The sequence below is a fragment of the Leptopilina boulardi genome, unplaced genomic scaffold (genome assembly GCF_019393585.1).
Source record: "Leptopilina boulardi isolate dan_hultmark-lab unplaced genomic scaffold, ZJU_Lbou_2.1 LbouV2_223, whole genome shotgun sequence".
NCBI lineage: Eukaryota > Metazoa > Arthropoda > Insecta > Hymenoptera > Figitidae > Leptopilina > Leptopilina boulardi.
Window position 1 is genome coordinate 2,273,623 of NW_026137778.1, and position 21,118 is coordinate 2,294,740.

General features: G+C 29.0%; 1 protein-coding gene and 1 long non-coding RNA gene across 3 annotated transcripts in view; one reads left to right on the top strand and one right to left on the bottom strand.

Annotated features, from left to right (window-relative positions):
* LOC127279787 (neuroligin-1-like) overlaps positions 1 to 21,118 on the bottom strand; it is a 104,717-nt gene extending 83,599 nt beyond the window's left edge. The window contains exons 1-2 of one of the 2 annotated variants that reach the window (XM_051302356.1): positions 20,425 to 21,118; positions 17,841 to 19,320 (exon numbers count right to left, since the gene is read on the bottom strand). In XM_051302356.1, coding sequence (XP_051158313.1) covers positions 17,841 to 18,693 — 853 coding nt within the window. In that variant the 5' untranslated portion in view covers positions 18,694 to 19,320; positions 20,425 to 21,118. The remainder of the gene's footprint in view (positions 1 to 17,840; positions 19,321 to 20,424) is intronic. The other variant, XM_051302355.1, reaches the window with a different exon arrangement.
* LOC127279792 (uncharacterized) lies at positions 769 to 2,691 on the top strand. Its single transcript, XR_007842695.1, has 3 exons — positions 769 to 813; positions 1,213 to 1,348; positions 2,224 to 2,691. It is a non-coding gene; the product is annotated as an uncharacterized LOC127279792 (long non-coding RNA).

The window sequence follows — 21,118 nt, forward strand, 5'->3', positions numbered from 1 at the left end:
TGTATTACTAATAGTGAACACTAGGAGCGCTACCTTTACTTCACGTGACTATTTCACTAATTGAATTAGTAAATACTATATCTATTTAAAAAGAAAAAATTCTTACTAAATTTAATTTATATTTTGCATAATTATTTGTAGTATAAAATAAATTTATTAATTCTTTAGTAAAATATTAAAATACTAGTTGAAAAATTAAAAAAATTCTAATTTTTATCTTTTAACTTTTTGTGTGACTAATTCAGATTTAGAGAGATAATAAGTATTGACAAATTTCTCGAAATTCTATATGGAAGATTCTCCAAAAAGAGGTCATTTTCATGTCTTTATGTCATATCATCTAAACATCTTATCATTGAATTATTTGCTTTCAAACAAAATTTTTTATCAATTAGACCAATATACCATAACAATTATTCAAATATAAATGTCCTCAAAATTCTCTATGCGGTCACGGCATCAGATAAACTGTTATTTAATAACTATAAAAAATACATTTTTTTATCAACTTATCAGGAAATTAAAGAAAAAATATCTGACTTGAATTAACAATAGAAAATAAAAAATATATATTTATCTCATTATCAAGTAAATAAAAAAAAACATTGCGTGTTTTCATTAAATCGGATGCCGTAACATGTGATAAATTTAGTATTTTATATAAGAGAAACAGTCAAAAAACCATAAAAACTTAAAGATAGTCACGACAAAACCAAGTATTTTTTTTTATTTCTTATTGTTTAAATTATGTAGTAATGGATTTTGTACAAATGTCGCAACCTAGTTGCCACCAGCAGACATTTTATAAAGCAGGTACGAAGCAAAAAAAAATTGTCGCCCGTGCCTTTAAATTTTCTTTAAATAATTATAATAAACGTGAAATTTTTTCCACTGTATATATATTTATTTATTTATAATTTAAAAAACGATAAACATAAATCAAATAATTGAATGAATAATACATATTTAAAGATAAATAATTTCAGTATGGGAGGTTTCCATTGTCTCCACTCGCCATTTGTCATAATTCTCATCAACTACCGCACCCTGCTCTGGTAAAAATTTAGTGACTTTATTGTTAAAATTAAGTTACTATAAAGTCACTAAATTTTCACTAGAGCAGGGTGCGGTAGTTGATAACAATTATGATAAATGGCGAGTGGGGACAATGTCAACCTTCCTTACCCCTTAATGTTACGTGTCTGGATTTAGGGTTGGGAACATAAACTACCTGAGGTTATAACCTAAAAACTCAAGAATTAAACGTAAAATGTGAAAAAATTTAATAATAAAAAAACTGATATTAAACATTAAAAGAGGTTATGTTTAGCCTGGATTGCTAATTGAGGTTAGTTTCCATTTTTATTTCAATAGCTGAAGGCCTGAGCATAAAAGAAACGTAACCGGGTTGGTATCCATTGTCCTCACTCGCCATTTGTCATAATTCTCGTCAACTACCGCACTCTGCTCTAGTAAAAATTTAGTAACTTTATAGTAACTTTTAATTTTAACAATAAAGTCACTAAATTTTTACTACGGCAGGGTGCGGTAGTTGACGAGAATTATAACAAATGGCGAGTGGGGGTTTTGGCAAGTGGGGACAATGGAAATCAACCACCGGAATCGTAATCGCAAACGCAATCGGAAGAATGAGTTGGAGAAGGATAGACATATTGTTTTTCCTTTTCTAACTCATTATTCCGGATGCGTTTGCAGTTACAATTCCGGTTACGTTTCTATTCTGCGTTGGCCTTAAAAGGACTGAAAGCCTAAATGTACTGTATCAGTAAAAGTCTTTTGCCTTTAAAATAATTTCGTAATCGCTTCAAGTATAACTATATACTTGATGCCAATAAATTGATCGAATTTCCAGTTACTTTATAAAACAAAATTATTCTCCCTTGTAAATGACTGGAGTGAGATTTTCGATGATTAAACATATCTTTATTCATAAGAAACAAATCTATTTTTAATGTGATTTATATGTTAATTATTAATTAATAATTTAAAAATATTTAAAAATAAAGTATATTAATAATTTAATCTTAATGATACATTAACTTGACTATAAAAATTGTTCTAAGTTTTAGTATTACACGTCAAGAAAGTTATATGACAAGGTTCACGTTTCTAGTGCTTGAATTAATAGCCTCCTTTAATAGAGTGCCATTCTCACATATATCCGATGCACCGCAGCTCATACATTCACGTTTCTTGTCATAGGTAACGCACATAATCATCGCTGAACGGCTATCAAGCTTCGGTTAGAAGTGACTACAGTGAGTTGAAGCGACGAGAGACGAGACGGAACGTCCACCTGTTGCAGAGACTGACATCCTATGCCCCTTGGTTAAAGGTTTGCCGGACCAAGTGTAAGCTAATATTTAGTTACAATGTGAAAACAGTTTTTGTCTCATCAATTTTCTTTTTTCTATATACGAAAAATCTAGATTATTTTTCAAAAAATTTTGAGAAATAAAGAAAAAAATTGTTTTTTTTTCAAAATAACTAGATTATAAAATAATAATAATAACTACATTCTTGAGGGGATCAATCATTATATGCCGGCAGATGTTGGAACAAAAACCCTCAGGATATCTTCTATAAGTTATGCAATAAGTTTTGAATTGTATTCTGGTTCATAAGACGCACTAAATTTAGCTCCAACATTTACTAATTAGTTTACTTTTTCCCCACTTGACTATGTAAAATAAAAAGTAATGTACATAAATATTCAATCAAAAATTTAAGTATTATCAAATGATTAATAAATTTTTTTTTAAATTTCCTCTGAAAAATATAAATATTAAATAATTAAACTAATAAAAATATTTTCCACAAAATTATAATTAATAATATTCAAATATAAATAACTTTTGAAATTTAATATATGCTTTTACCAATAATTACTTTAGTCATGATAATTTAAGAAAATAGGTTTGAAGTAAAATGCAATTAATAATGCATATATATATATATTATTATAAATTTATATAATTTTCTATTTCATGTATTCGCATGATAAATTTAATATTTCATTGGATTATTTGAAGTGTTGCTTATATTAAACGTTTAGGTAAATCCGATTAAAGCGCAAACGTTATTAGTTGGGCAATTCTAAGGCGATGAAAGCGAGCAAACGACACTAATCACAAGTCAGAGAGAATACTATCTGGCAGTGAAGGTTCCAAGGAAGTCGATATTTCCAGTCTGTTGACCTAATCGTCGTATAATCGTGGATAGACAGGAATCTCTTCAAGAGAAAGGGGTGTGATCACCGGATAAGAAGTGTCTTGAAATTGAGTTAACCGCTGGTCCTAAGCAGGAAGAGAATCTTATGAAAGCTTATACAGCTTTTCGAAGTTATCTCTTTGATAAAATGCAGCGCTGTGCTCTTAACATATATATCCAATATTTGACAAAATTCAATAGCTTGAATAAATAAAAAATTTTAAAAAGCAAAAATTCGAAGAAGAAAAAAATGGAAAAAGAATATTTGAGTCTTTAAATTGAATCTTTGAACTTTTCTTTTTTCTTTTCGAAATAACTACTCTTTAACAAGTGCTTTTCGCCGGATCTTTTAAAGTTAGAATGAAAAAAGATACTCGACTAATGCACGAAAAAAAAAGTACGTCTTACTTCTTGAGTTCCGGAATTTATGTTTAAAATATGCAACGCTTCTTCACTCTTTTTAACTTAAATATATAAAACTACTCTTACTTATCTATAATCACTTTAATACTACAGACTTTGAATTCTAATGCGCATTTGAAAAAGTGTATTCTATATAGAATAAGCGATATTCATATATATGGGTGATTATCCATGTAGCGTAAAATGTCATGTTCCTTATGTTTTTTTTTAAAAATAAGTTGGATATATTTCCAACGTGAAAAAATAATTTTAAAAACAAAATTCAAACACGCTAAGAGAACGATATTTTTAGTTCAAACATTATTATATTTAATTCAAACTTAGTATATATTTTGTTTGATTCAGTTACACTCAGAAAAAAATTCGTTTAAAGCAACCAAATTTTGGTTAAATCAACAAAATAATTGCATTGATATACAGTTGATCAAACATTTGGTTGCATAAACCAAACGTTTATTTAGCTCAATCAAATTTTTTCTTTGTTCAAAAAATTTATTAAAATAAACGAAACAGTTATTTAGATCAAATAAATATTTATTTGAATTAAACAAATTTTGTTTGAACTAACCAAAAAATTGGGTAAATACAAAAAAAATGGTACATTTGGTTAAAACATATCTTTTTTCTGAGTGTAGTATATTTTTAATATGCATTTTATATTTTAATATACAGTTAAATATATTAAGTTTAAATGAAAAATAATTTATGCACTTTGCATACACAGATAAAAACAGAGTAAGACACATAGAATAAACTTGAAATTTAAATTATCTCCGAACAATACATAAAAAATAATTTTTAGGTTAAGAATCACTTACATTTTACCAGAAAAAAATAAAATGCCCCGCATTAATTAGCTTTTCACCCTCTATAAAATTTCGACTTAAATGCGTCGAATTTGTAAAAACTAATATTTCAGTCAAAGAAAGCTGCATCGTTTTGATTTTCAATTAAAATTGTAAATATTTTAAATCAGACGGAAGTCCCCGACCATATTGGTTAGTGACGTCACGGCCACCGTTCCCAATAAATATAAAATAATCAGTGGAACATCCTAATTGTGACACTTTGCAGGGAATGGTAGCTTTTCCGACACATGGCGGGGAACTAGAATACAGATAATAGCAGGATGAAGCAGATTTCAAGAATATAAAGATATAGAATACTTCAGACGTTGTACTGGATTTTCAGTGGGAATTTACATTTAAATATATATTTCTATATTTAAATTAAGAATTATTTTTTCTTAGTGTACAATTAAAACAATGTTAGTGATTGTTCCCGTACAGCACATGATATTGTGTAGATATCCAAATGACGTCCCGTTCAGATGCCGAAATCGAGACGCCTACTTTTTCCTCAATTTTTAAATAACCGAATTTTTAATTAACATAATTTAAAATTACAAAAGTGTTAATAAACCGAATTTAAATATTTCAGAATTTTTAAAAAACCGAATTTTTATAGTTCCAAATTTTCAGTTTACACAATAAAAAAATAATCGAAATACCATTGGTTATAATTTTTATGTTCTCGAATATTAAAATTACAGAAAATGAAAAGAGCAGAAGTTTCACTTGACAGACTTTCTGTTCAACCTAATTGCGATTGGACAAAATTTTAAGAGAACAGAAATATCAGTTAACATAATTTCAATTTTGCAGAATTTTTAGTTAACATAATTTAAAATAAACAGAAATGTCATTTGACATAATTTTTATGTTCTCGAATTTTAACTTTTCCGAAAATAAAAATAATAGAAATTTAACTTGACAGACTTTCTATTCAACCTAATTGCGATTGGACAGAATTTTTAGATAACGGAAATATCAGTTAACATAATTTCAATTTTGCAGAATTTTTAGTTTACATAATTAAAAATAAACATAAATGTCATTTGTCATAATTTTTATGTTCTCGAATCTCAAATTAACCGAAAATAAAAACAGCAGAACTTTCATTTGATAGAATAAATCCATTGTTGATGATTGTTTAAACAATGAATACACAATGGATTTGGTATGTCAAGTGAAACTTCTGCTGTTTTCATTTTCGGTTAATCTGAGATTTGTGACCATAAAAATTCTGACAAATGGTGTTTCGGTTGTTTTTCAATTCTGTAAATTAAAAATTCGGCAAAATTAAAATTATGACAAATGATATTTCTGTTTTCTTAAATTTCTGTCCAATCACAATTCGGTTGAACAGAAAGTCTGTCAAGTTAAATTTCTGTTATTTTTATTTTCGGAAAAGTTAAAATTCGAGAACATAAAAATTATGTCTGTTACAAACCAGAAAATTATTATAAAAGAAAAGAATCAAAAACAATAAAAATTCAATTATTTTATGACAGGGATTTTTGAGATAATCCAAATTTGTTGGTCAGGGGAGGCACCAAGCTGCCAGAATCTTCATAGGACAAGAATGCAAGTAAAAGTCCAAAAAAAAAAGAAAAACTGTTTAATTAGTATGGGATCGTTTATTCTTTTAGAAACGTATCTGCCAAGCCACGTTATTTGCTGAAATGTCGGAATTTAGGATTTTTGAACAATGGGCAAAACAACAAAATTATATTGCAGTATTTAATGCACCCTTTTTTTTTTTATTAGTAAAATTTTTTTTTTTTTTTTATAAAATTTACAATTAGAAATATATATATATTTTTTTTATGTTATAGTCTCACTCAGAAGGAGTGAGACATGATAAAACTCGAAACGCATAAATTTTAGTAATTTAGGAACGATACAATTCTTTTTTTTTTTTACTCACCACACAGCTTACAAATACCGACGAGTCTTACAATTTTATTGTCGCCTCTCATCGGGCGAAACGAAAATTTTCACACAAAAAAAAATAGTCTTTGTTTTATACCAGTGTATAAAAATTGTCCTTTAAATAAGTTTTGCACTTTTCGACAAAGTAGCGCGCGAAAGCACTTTACGGGTCCAACGGGTTCGAGCGGCGCAGGCACCACGCGTGCGGACTGGCCGGTTCGAAAACAAAATTTGGAGAATTAATAATTTTCCGAATTTTCCCGAACGCGTCTTCCGATGGACTTCACCGGCGTGAAGTGTTCAATTTTGTTTTTCGTCCACCCAAAATTTGGTCACTATCTCCGTAGTGGACCTCCAAAATTGGTACCGATTCGCGGACGGGCTAAGTCCCGGCGTCTTGTATCACTTTTATGCCTCCAGAAACCTGGAGCTGACTCGCGATCAAGAGTTGTACTGCCATGATCTTAACACTCGGACCAGCCTCTAACCATCGGTTCTGGATTTAGGTGGGGTAATTTAGTGCAATTAGGATTTTGAATTTTTAGTAGAAGGGACAGTCTCTTGAGTCTATTGGTTATTTATTTTTTGCTGACGTTTTTGGATCTCACACCGCTAGTGTGAGAACGGAAAACGTCCAGACGCAACGTGACACCTTCTTGGAACGACATTTTGTTACAACCATAGTTATAAATTATGGTTCCAGAAATTTATTATTTATTTATAAAAATTCCTCTTTTTTTAACTGGTTAAGGTAGTAATAAAAGGAAACAGCAAATACTTTTGACTTTACTGTTTTAGTCAAATCGAAATTTCAGAGAGAAACTCCACTCCGTAAAATGTGTATATATCACATTTCACACTATGATAGAAAATAGTCATATTATTTTACTATTCTTTTCTCTTGATTGAGATTTTGTGTTCCATATGACAAGTGCACATGCATTTGTTTTGGTATTGTTACTTGTAGACCGGCTGACCCAGAGGGGAGCAAGGGGAATTGAGATAACAGAGACGATGGACAGAGGCTGACCCTGAACGCATCGCAATTACAAGTATTGGTGTATAGCGCGCGAGTACTGATGTACTTTGCTTAGCTACGACCGTAAAGTCCATGATAGTGTGTGTACCTGCGTTCGCTCTATGCCCGTAATGACCCATAAGTAAAAGAAATACATATGATTCTTCCTTAGAGGACAGTGACATAATCCATGTGGCTTTGTATAGCAAAAAAAATAAAATAAGGTCCCAAGCTTATCTCCCACAAATTCTAATATTTTTAATTGTTCTTAATATTATAAATGCAGCATTGCTGCATCAATGTTACAATTTATATACTTCAATTCTCAATAAAAGTTAGTAATATAACATTGTTACATTAAGGTTACAATATGTGTGATCAAATTCCTTTTTTTTTTTTAATTAATAATGTAACATTGTTACATCAATGCTACAATTTTGCAATTAAGTTTCTAAAAATTGATCCTGTAACATTGTTGCAACAATGCTACAATCCTTTTATAATTAAATGCCCAAGAGAAAATTAATATAATGTAACATTGCTACACCAATGTTACAATGTGTACGCAATTAATTTTTTTTTTGAATAAATTGACAAAGTAACATTGTAAAACTAACGTTACTTTTCCCATTTACCAACAATTTGATTTTGTAATTTCTAGCATAGCTGTATACATATATATATATATATACATATATATACATACATATATATATAAGAGAATATTCTTGCTCGGAATAGAGATAAAAGCAAATTAATGTAGAAGAATGGGCAGCACGTTCGATACATGGTTTTGTGCGCCAAAATTATTCTGAAAACCATTGAAAGAAAAAAAAATTTTTTTTTTTTAATAAAATCCACTGCTGTTTTTTTTAGCATAAAAAAAGTTTTAATTGTTCTTTTTCCGAGTTCGTTTCCTTTGCGGAGTAGAGTGATGACTCAGCTCGACATTATCTATATGTATCAAATTTCTTTTGTACCTTGTGGCAAGGCCAGTTGTCTAAGACCTTTTGTAATTTGTAAATAATTTTGATAGAAGAATTTGCGAAATTATATTAGTCTAATTGGTTATTTATTTATTGTTATTATTATTAATTTTTTTTTTTTTTATTTTGTTATTTGTTAGGTTTTACCGTAACAATGTCAAATGACATTTCTGTTTATTTTAAATTATGTTAACTAAAAATTCTGCAAAATTGAAATTATGTTAACTGATATTTCTGTTCTCTTAAAATTTTGTCCAATCGCAATTAGGTTGAACAGAAAGTCTGTCAAGTGAAACTTCTGCTCTTTTCATTTTCTGTAATTTTAATATTCGAGAACATAAAAATTATAACCAATGGTATTTCGATTATTTTTTTATTGTGTAAACTGAAAATTTGGAACTATAAAAATTCGGTTTTTTAAAAATTCTGAAATATTTAAATTCGGTTTATTAACACTTTTGTAATTTTAAATTATGTTAATTAAAAATTCGGTTATTTAAAAATTGAGGAAAAAGTAGGCGTCTCCCCGAAATATCTGGGATATCCTATGGATATTACACGAAATATCTCAAGGGAGGGAACTTTTGATATCTTGAGGATATTCAGGGGATATCTATGGATATTTCTCAAATATTTATAGACATCTGAGGGATATCTTAAGAGTCGGAGTTTGATATCCCATTAACGTCCCTAAGATATCTTGGGATATTAGAGGTTAAATATTTTATATTAAATCGAAAATCATAATAATTAACGTTTGTTACAAACTAAGTTTGAGAGAAATAAGAATTCTACACTATAAAATAATAAATTTGTGCATGCATTTAACCTAAATTATGTTCTTTGATGATTTAATTTTTATTTCAATAACCTAACCTCAAAAATTCGTTAAAACCACAAATGTTAATGTATTTTAGTTTGTGATAAATAGTTGCAATTATTGATAAGTAGCAATTTTATTTGATGTATCGCATGTACGTATAAGGGTAAGTAAACTGTGTTATTGAATTTATTAAGTGGACTTTTAATTTTGAATAACTTAAAAAATGCTTTTTTAAAATTTTTTAACTTTAAGATAAATTTGATATTGTTGAAGAAAGAATGTGTTCTCAATGCTACTGAAAAACGAGTGACTTGTGAATATTTTATTAAAATAAAACACATTAGTGCATTTAATAAATTTTCTTATCAATGTAAGAAATAATATTCATGTGACATAAACATAACCTCAAAATTTATGCATTTTTAGAATACCCAAAAAATTCGAAAAAAGTATCTTTAAAATAAATATGTATCTCGTATCTTGCATGAAAACACTTGTTTTTTCAGCCAAAAATTACGATAACATTTTTACTAATTTTAAAACTTAATTTTCTATAAAAACAGAAAATAAAGTTTTTATTTCATTTTCGTATAAAATTGTACTTACATACAATATCTTCGCACTTTGTACTGTTTATTCTACTATATAATCGCTTCAAATAAAATGTTTGTATTATTTATTTATATTTATAATTTATTCCATAACATAAATTTTTATAAATTACTAAATAAATTTTAAAAATAATTTTTTTTAATTTTGTCTCTTATATTATAAATTATAAATTACCTCAAAATCTTTTTAATTAAAATTTTTTATTTGTAGCATTGATTATGGTATGCATATATATATATATATATATCAACGAATGTAAAAATAATGTTACTGTAATTTAATGTTAAAGAACATAATTGTGTCGTCACCACTTTTCTAAATGCAATGCCGATGCGAACAAAATGTTGATTCGACACGAGTCCACCTCACTCCCGCGATGCTTGCAGGTTTTCATATGAAAATAACTGCAATGCACTACGGAATTGAAGTTTAAACGTGTTCTTCACTGATGAGTAGATTTTCAAGTTTCTTCAACCTTTGACTTGTTCCTCCTCTGTCTTCAGAACTCCACATTCATCATTAACTCCAAACGCTTTACTACAAATTTCATATTATTATTATTATTCAAAATTAAACATGGTTTGAAATTGTCGAAAAAGTCTAATAGCTTTTTTTTTAAATGAAATAACATGTACTGGGTAGGAGTACTATTTTTGTCGACACTTTAGTTTGTCATCTTTTATCAAAAAAATTTGGAACTGTATTTAATTATATTTCCTTTTTTGTCAAGTCTAATAAATATTATTAATTTTATTACGATAATCATAAATATTTTTAAAATATTAAAAAAAAAATTAAATGTATGATAACTATCCATTCCTGATACCAATAGAAATCTAAAAGTGTCGACAACCGATACCGAAACAAACAGTACTTCTACCCTATTAATTATTACTTCGTGTAGAAAAAAAACTCTTTCCAGTTTTACAATTTTTACTTTTAAGAGATTAGATATTTTTTTGAAACTATTATTTCTTTAATATATATAAGTTATGAAATATGTGTTATAAAATTATTATATACGGTTGCACACATTACTTTTTCCATTTACATGTATAATGAAATAGGAACATAAATTTTTTTACTGTTTTATATATATAAACGTAAACATTATTTCAACGAACAAACAAAATAGCTTGCAATTATGTTATAATGTTATATAAAAATATAAATTACATACACGCATACATTCATTTATATATTTAATAAAATAAATATATTTCATTCATATTCTGCATAGAGATTATCTTCATTTGTATTATTTTTACGCATTCTCTTTGAAGTGTATCATACTTCAAATAGTTAACTTTTCTACAAACTATTTACACCACTGTAGAATTTACACAAATATATATATATATATATATATGTGACAGTCCCCGAGAGAAGGAACCTTAGCTCACCAGAGGTCGATATTGAGTTTTATATGGTAAATGATAGATTTTGAATTGCTTTTTCACATGCAAAAGTCAAAAACTGATTAGGATAATTGCTTTTGACACAATAACATTTTGAAGATGGGTATGTCAAGCGCATTTCGAGGCGGATTGTGGCACTCAAGAAATCAGCCCCACTACTTTACTTACACAACTATACTCTCGCGTACGTGAGCTTCGCGTACGTGAGACCCGAAGATACACGAAGTAGACGAAGCTCACGTATACAGAAACACAACGTTGTGTTAGTGTGGTGGGGGAACTTTTCAGAAGTTTCGCCCCACTCTTCGAGTTCCACGTTTCTGCTTCTTCTTCAAACGCTTGCCCTGTGAAATTCGTTTTGGTGAGCTAAGGTCCCTTCTCTCGGGGACTGTCACATATATATATATATATATATATATATATTTATTGTGGTTAGTTAATAATATGCTCACAGTTGCAAACATACAACAAATAATTATTCTTAATATTATTTTATTACATTATTTAAGTTAAATTATATTTGAATAACGTGATGATAAAGCGTATTTTATGAGTTACAATAAGATTTGAGTAACTTCTATTAAACGAATTTTTATTACTTGGGAAAAAATAAATTCTATAATCTGCCTTGCAAAACAAATACTGTAAATTGTTTTTTAGGTTATTTTGCCCATTATTTTTATTGTTTTAAAAAAATATAGATTAAAATTATGGAAATTTTGATTTGAATTTGATAGAAATAATTATTTCCACCTTACATAGATTAGATTTTCCATAATTTTAAACTCAATATTTAAAAAAAAGAAACATAATGGGCAACATAACCTAAATAAAAAACAAGTTACGATATTTCAATTTTGCACGGCAGAATAACCATTTGAAGATATTGGAAATTTTGAAAAATTTAATGATACATATGTGACGATCCACGAGAGAAGGGATCTTACGTCAAAAAAATTTTAGGTTATGTTTAGTGATAGTTTTATTTTGATAAAAAGTTTCCTTTTAATTAGGCAAAATCAAAATTATTTTATTGAATTTTCTAAATGAAATGGAGATTTACACATTTAAATGTTTTGTATTAAGAGATGATTCTCTTTTATTTTAAAAATCACAAACATAGCCTAAAAATTTTTTGACGTAAAATTCCTTTTCTCGTGGTACTTTACAAATATGTCCTTTCCACTTTTTACATATATTTAAAATAATTTTCCAATGTAGTACTTTAAGAAAAAATTACAATTTTTAATTAATCAATATTACGTTTACAGATATCGTACTTGGCATCGTTTATAAATACTACTGAAATGGAATCAGATAATTTCTAATAAGAATATTAAAAATAATTTTGCAACCATTTTAAACATTTTTAACTCTCAAAATATAAATAAGACAAAATTTAACTGAATGAATGAATCCTAATAATTAGGATTCATTCAGTTAAATTTTAACTAATTCATATTCAAAATTGATCAATTTTATTCTGAAGTTGAAATTACAATCTTTTTAAATTCTTTTTTGTCATTCTGAATCAATGCGTTTGAATTAGAAATAGATTTATTAGAATTGATTTTTAATAAAATAACAGGATTCAAAAAGATTAGAATTTCAGCTTTCGAATTAAACCTATTGATACGGAAAGATACCGAAAGAATTTTTTGATAGTTAAAATAAAAAAAAAATTTAGCTTTGAATAGAAATTAATTGCCTCGAGAGAAAAATTTTAGAATGCCTTAGAATAATTCTTATCAAAACTGATTGAACAAAAAATCTGAAACTTTTGTTAGATATTTTTTAAAAACAATTTAGTTTGACTGAATAATCCATTGAATTTTTTTTTCAACAAATTTTAGAAAAATTGTTACTTCTTGAAAAAAATATATTTTAGGGAAAAAAAACTTTTTTTTTTAAACTAACGGATTGGAATTATTTGCTTCCAACTTTTTTAATACAAACACAATTTCTCTGTATAGCAGTCACATATTTTATTAATAATGGAAATTCACTGCGATTGAAATTTAGAGTGATAAAAGCATAATAATAGCCGCATATTTAACATCTTAAGAAACTAATACTTTTTAAGAATACTTTTGATAACTTTTCTGGAAATATCTTATAAATTTATTACGCAGAAAGTTACATAAAGTATATATATGTCTTACATAATAAAATGCAGAGTTTTTACTGCATTCAAAAACTGTTTTAATATATTTTTGAAAAAAAAACTTAGATTAGTATGGGAACAATTCTTTGCCAACTCTATATGTATTAATTTATACAAAAAAAATTCTTTACAAAGAAAATTTAACTGAAATATATCAACGGGTCACGCGTTTTTCTTTATATACACGTGCAATATTACCGCGTCTTTCCTCTCATATTCCAACCAATCTTTTTCCTCTTTCGCAGTCACTCCCTTTTTCCACCCATGAGATTATCTGCTGGTTGTTGGCAACTCGAATTTGAACATTTTCTCTCTCGCTTTTTGCTTAACTTTAATTTTCATTGAAAATTCAAAGGCGACAGAGTATTAAAATTTAGTATATTTGCTCTGACATTTGCCACATTTTAAACGCGTAAAAGCGTGAAATATATTAATAATATAATAATTGAAAGTAATATGTGACGCTCCACGAGAGAAGGGACCTATCTACGAAATAATATTATAGGCTTAGTTTTCATGTACGGTGCACGGAAAACTAAGCCTAATGTTATTTCGGAGATAGGTCCCTTCTCTCGTGGAGCGTCACATATATCTATTATTTTCAATTTATAAACTTAAATTGTTATTCAAATTTTAGAAGCGTGAGACTCGACAGGAGAAGAGACCTTATAGAAACAAATACAAATTTTAGGTTATGTTTGTAATTTTTGAATTGAAAGTACATAAAGTGGGTCAACATTTAATGTTTATGTTTTCATTGGATCCAAAATATTCAATAGAAACTGATTTTCATTTTACATAATTAAAAATGAACGTTTATCAAACTAAAACTATCACTAAACATAACCTAAAATTTTTTATATTTAAGGTCACTTTTATCGTAGAGCGGCATATATATAATTTTCATTTAAAAAAAATTATTCCTAATATAGTAACTGTGATTGTAGAATTATAGATGAATCTATAAAAAAAATCACATTTTTTCCATTTCGATGGAAATGAGAATGTTCGCGATTTTCTGTAAAATCTCTATTGTAATAAAAAAATTTTTTTATACGATTGGAAGCTTGAATAATTAATCTGCGGACTGCATATTATATGTTGAAGAGAACAAAATATCTAAAAAAAACAAACTATAATATTAAACATTGAAATTTTGCAAATAGAAATTAAATAGTTCAAAATAAATTTTTCCTTTCCATATTAGTTTAAATTCATATGTTGAAAATTATTTTCTTTTTATTTTTGGAAGGATAAGAGTCTCTCTTTTTTCCATCCTTTTTAATAACAGCGTTTCGTATTGAATAATTTTGTCAGAATTTCTATTTTTATTTTCATTCGCCAAAAAAAAAAAAAACCAAAAAGTAATTCTCAACATTTGTCAGTATATAATTTATATTACATAGTTTATTTATTTTAGTTCATTTATATAATTATATTTAATTTTTTGAGATTTTTTCAAAAGTTGTTTCAGTATGAAAAAGTAACATATTTATAAAATTATTTGTAAAATTACTTTTTTTTTATAATTTTTTGTAAAACATTTTTTTAAAAATAGCGATTTTTTTACTATTTTCGCAGCAAAAGATGCCAGAAATGCGTAAAAATTTCATAATAGTTAAGAATTTACTTTGAAAGTATAGTAAAAATATATTTCATTTGAACATAATTTTTGTTTGATTCAAAGATATGTAGTATATTTTTCTATCCAGTTAAAATGATCACTCTATACGATACATGAAAAATAATTTTTTAGGTTAAAATTCGTATCAAAATCTTGTTGACAAATAAATATAAAATAATCAGTGAAACATCCGAATTGTGACACTTTGCAGGGAATGGTAGTTTTTTTTCGATACATGGCGGGGAACTAAAATGCTTGGTTTTCATTGTCTCCATTTGCCATTTGTCATAATTCTCGTCAACTACCGCACCCTGCTCTAGTGAAAATTTAGTGGCTTTATTGTTAAAATTAAAAGTTACTATAAAGTTACTAAATTTTTACTAGAGTAGGGTGCGGTAGTTGACGAGAATTATGACAAATGGCATGTGGGGACAATGGAATTGGAAACCAGAAAAGCAAGGTGAGGCATGTGTTAAAATTATAAACATATGACATATTTACATGCGACAATTCCAAACTAACCCTTAAGTTTAAATCAAACATATTATAATTTTCATTGAAACAAATAATATTTTTAAATAAAAATGATAAATATTTTCCATATATTAAAATAAAAATGACAAAATTGTTAAATTAAACAAAATCGTTCAAACAGATTTCTATATTTAAATAAAAAATTCTTTTTTCTAATTGTAAGTGTACATATTGTAAATAGGGCCCAAGGTACTGTAACTAGCGCCGATGCTTGATTTAAGTAGTAAGACTACCTCTTACGTCAGACAGAGAGGGTCACAATAGATGTGCGCATGGGGTATAGGCGAACAAAATCCCACTGAAGTAAAAATAACTATATTAATTAAAATCATATTGACTGTATTTTACTTATTTGCAAATATAATATCATTTATTCCCATAGAAATGTTTTATATTAAAAAAAAATTATATATCTTTGATATAATACAAATATTTTCAACAACACAAATATTTGCGTATTTGATGATGTTAATAATTGTATTTATTATTTAACAAACAAGTTTAAATTTGAGTTGATGCATTTCATTGCTGATATGAAAATCACGAGGGAGTGCTCAAAATATATATAATCATAAATACCTATAAAGTAATAGTATATATATATATATGTATATACAGTTCGGTAAATCCTAAATATTTAATTCCATATTGAGAAGTTTATATATGTACTATGTGCAGTGTGTATGTGTAATGAAATCCCATGGAAAGCAATATTTCATTCATGTGAAATTGGAGCAGAAAATTGTACAAACACTCAGGAAGGAATTGTGTGCTGATCACAAGGGGTTAAATCAAGACCAAATTATATAAGCGTATATATAACAGTTTTTGTATAAACTTTCTTAGATGAAAATTTCAATTCTTGTTTTTATGATAAGCCTATAAATTTCAATGAACAGAGTCCCCACTTGTGTAAACATTTCAACAAAAAAATCGATTTTTTTTGCATTTTTTTAATATATAAAATGATAAAAAAAAAATATGATCGTGAATTGCAGATTATATGGAAAAAAAAGTTTTATCATAATTTACAACTTTGATCGCGCGTTTTTCTTAAAAATCATATTTTTCATGTCGCGCTGAATAGAATTGTGAAAAATGTATATTGTATCAATAAAAGTTGTAAAAAAAAAAATACAGACATAATTCAATATTGATAAGTACCAAATTCTACAAAATTAATGTATATGGAATAGAGAAAAATTAACAAATAAAAAAAAAAGAATAAACTTGGATTCATTTTTGCTGGGTACGAGTTTGTTATCAAATTGAGTTAAACTTCACATTGTTCAAAATTATCCTGACATGAAGTTTAAATGCTTTGCATCTAGAGAAACTGTCAAGTTATAGAGGTTATGTTCTAAATTATAATATATACTTATATTGGTATTAGTGTAGAACTTTGTAATAAGTAAATTAAAGGAACCGAAATGACAGCATTTATTCAACTGTGTGTAATATCAAATTCAAAATCTGTATCTACAAAAATTCCTTAATAGTGAATTTTAGAAAAATTTAATTACTTTTCCCCCTCACGCGAATAGGATTTACCACAAAAAACTCATTTAAAACGTGTCACATTTTGGACGTTTCACTTTAGATTACATCTTGTAATTTACTTTCCGAACTCCGGTGACTGCATCTTAAGACCAACGCACAATAGATTCGCGAACGAGAAGCATAAGTTAGAAAAGAACACAAATATAAATATGTCCTTTTCTAACTCATGCTTCACTTTTGGAATCAACTTTCGCGAACCTATTGTGCATTGCGACATTTATCAGTTATGTATCGCCTGCAGCAAGAAGACTAGGCCTGCACTTTAATACATTATTTCCACAATTATTATTGAATCAATTGCATAATTATTTTCTAAGCGATGGTTTTACATCTCAAAATCAAAATTGTATTATTCAAAAATCAAAAATATAGTAAAATCAAAATTTAATTCATAAACTTTACAGTAACTGTATACTGTCCATGAAAATTGTACTTTGATACCAATTTTAGGTATATCGGAAAATGATTCCAGTTTCCGTAATATTTCTAAAAATTTTCCAGATAATTCGTATTTAATACCTTTTATGGGTATTTAATTATTGCAAGCCAAATTGATACCTTTAAAAAAGTATACTTATTCTTGTTTAAAGTTTGTTCGAATTAAAGGAATAAACCCTAAACTATTGAAGATTATGGAGTTGAATGAAAGATTTAAGAAATAAAATAGACTTACCATGTGGAGGTCTGGGAACGTAGAGATTGAGATAGAGGCAGTCTTCGCTTTGGTTGGCTAAGATGGGTGCAATTTTTTCGAGGTAGAGACGTCTGCTTCTGGGTAGTTTGGGGTCTGATTTTGGAGGTTTCTGAGGGCAGGCTGCGGGCATAGTGTCTGCAAGTTTAGTACCTCGCCAAGATGTTGGTGTAACAGGCGGCATATATCGTAAAGAGCCAAGAGGCGGAGTAGCGTAAGGCACGCCATAATAAATTTCGACTTCTGAAGTTCTAGCCGCGATTCCACGTAAAGTTCCATACCTTGTCCTAACGACTCTGGTACTATACTTTTGTCCACCAGAAAAGGCATCCGCTCTTCCTGGCCACCAATGTCCAAACAACAATCCAAGGAAGACGCAAACCAATGCCAACGATCTAAATTGATTTCTCTCTTTTCTCCACAATCTTTTATTCTCGCTAATTTCTCTTGTAAATTCATTCCTCGTAAAGGACGAAACCTGCTTCTCAATGACTTTCTCAGTAGTTGTGATTTGGCTCGCTCTTTTCTCAATTTTAAAATGAACCTCGACCTCTGACGAGGCTTTTCTCCACCGAGTAATTCTCTCTTCGTTTTCTCCTTTATTTTCAACTTCTTCAGCCAAGCGACCCTGATAACTGGAGTCGTCCTTCTCTGCGTCATCTGGGTCTTCGCGAGATCCATCATCTCTCTGTTTCCTGCCGTCGGTCGAACGCTTCTCCTTCTTTGAAGGTCGAGCGCTGCCCACTGTACTATCCAGGATTTGATTTTCTTTCGTAACGGATGCAGAGAGGATTTTCCTCCTTTTCCTCGAGGTTGCGGTGGAGGGCGTCCGCATCGCGTCACGCCTCCGCGGCCTGGCCCCTCCGGGCCCCGCATCTGTGGCGTCCTCCTGCCACTGGAAAACTTCCTTCCTGGCAACAGGACCCAATTCCGGGGCCCAGTTGACAATTCTCTCTTTCCTCGTTCTTTGAGGCTACCTCCTCCTTAACAGTTTCTGTTCGAAAACTTTGACGCGTCGTTGTCTCTACAGTACAACTACCTCTCAGTTCCATTCTCGAGTACCCTCCAGCACCTCCTCAACTCTTTAGCCACCGTCGACGTCGTTAAAGCCCTGATCGAGCTCGAGTTCTCACCACTGGATAATCTTGCGGGCGTCATCGGAGCACAAGCTCAAAAGGAAAGGGCTGATGCTCGGTCTTCGATCTTCGGTCTTCTTTCCAACGACCTGCTCTCTCTCTCACAGTCAATAATTCGAGGCACTTTTACAAAACTGCTGACGACGCTCCAATTCAAAGACAAGCAGCTTCAATCGTGGCTAGACTTTAAAGTTTCTCCTCCTTTTAACTTAAGAAATGACTCTATTTCTCTCCAACCCAAGTCTTTAATTCCACCTAACTCCCATCTTCAATTTTCTCTTCCTTCTGATGCAACCGTGTCCTGATTTCCATTTTTATCTTCTTGCCTGTAACAATCATTCGAATTCAATTAGATTTCACAAAACGATTATCACATTAATTAATTCATTTATATAAGCAAAAAATTTCTTCCCGAAATTGATTAAAACGAGAAATGAACATGACGGAGAAAAGTAATTTTTCATCTATTCTTAAATTGTCAAATGAAAATCAGCAACTTTATGTACTTGTACTTGACAACCATTCGATAGAGAAATTCTCGCCATTGAGACGAGTTGAAAACTTGAAAAGAGGATCAAAGCATCAACGGATTATAAAAGTTGGATCAATAACGATAATGAGGATAGAAGTATTATAGTAAATTTTTTTTAGCTTATAGAAGATATTTTTCTAAAATAATTTTTATAGTTTATTATTATTTTTAGAAATTTTTAAAATCTAATTAACCAGACCTATACTATATGTGGTATTTCATATTGTACAAAGGGCTGTGAAAATTATATTAACTTACTTTTGTTAAAGTAAACGGCAGTTTAAACTCAAGAGTGAAATGGTCAGAAAATCCACTCTATATTGGCGTGACATTCACGTTATGTTTTAAGTACCATATAGCGGTTAAAAAGAAAGCAGAAAAAACTATACACGGTGATTGCAATAAGTATCTTAAAATTGTAATCATTTTTAAAAAGTTTTGAACATCTTTAACCATCTTATGTCTTTAAAATGTAATGCATTTTAAGATATTTTTTTGATAACATTTAAGAAACATCTTAAAAATGACTATATTTTTTTTATAGCCTACTTTTTACAGTGATCTCTTATAAATTATATTCTCTCTAAACCCGAATTAGTGAAATTTATTTTAAGTAGAATTTACTGACATTTTTCACTGATTCTGATTTAGTTCAAATATACTGATTCAAATTAAGAGAGCGTACTTTATTTGAATCCGTGATAAGTGTACCATGAACTGGTGAATAATTGAAATTCCACTGATTTAGCAGTTAAAATTTACAATCACTTATTTAAATAAGTGAAAATACAGTGAAATTCTACGGAATCAAATTAAAGTATTAAAAAATTAATTGAATTTTTGGATGACTGGAATTTTTAAAGGAACTATAATAGAAAAAATTGATTGATGAACCTACATTAATTATGTTGTCTATTGGCAGATACGTTGAGGGCGTTTAGTTGAGGCACTATCACAATCTTTTTATATACTTAGTAGGATCACTGTCTCATCTCAAAAATTCGAGCACACACTTAAAAACCAACGATTTTAATTAAAAACAAGTTTAATTAGAATTTGTCACTTATATCACTGTCCTATCACTTCGAATGATAAAATAGCCAGTTCATCTCACGAGGAAGTTGACTTTAATTCACTGTATCCTTATACTCAGCAAGGAGGAAACTCAAGATTCTTAGCACCCTCACCCTATTCCTCTTCAATCGTGCATTCGCACGTACTTCCACTCGAGCCGGCGTGCCTAACAGCTCCTGTTCTCAATTCGATTTCAAACATATATACGAGAAATACAAGTCCTTGTGAAATGTTTCGTGTCTTATTTTCTTTCTATTATATTTTTATATATATTTATAAAGTTGTTATTATTTAGAAAAAGATTGAAAAAAAAAACCCTCCGCGACTTTAAAGCAACATCACGAGAATTGGTTGGCTAGTGTTACATTCCGCAAAATGAAAAAGATTTTGGCACGGTACCAACGATGGAGCTGCACCAGCAGCCCAGCAGAAGGGAGCTGCAAAGAATGACGTACTGTTCAATGAGTGTCCCGGGCTCTACTGGCGCTAGGGTCAGCTCCATGCCAGTGGTGGTGCCG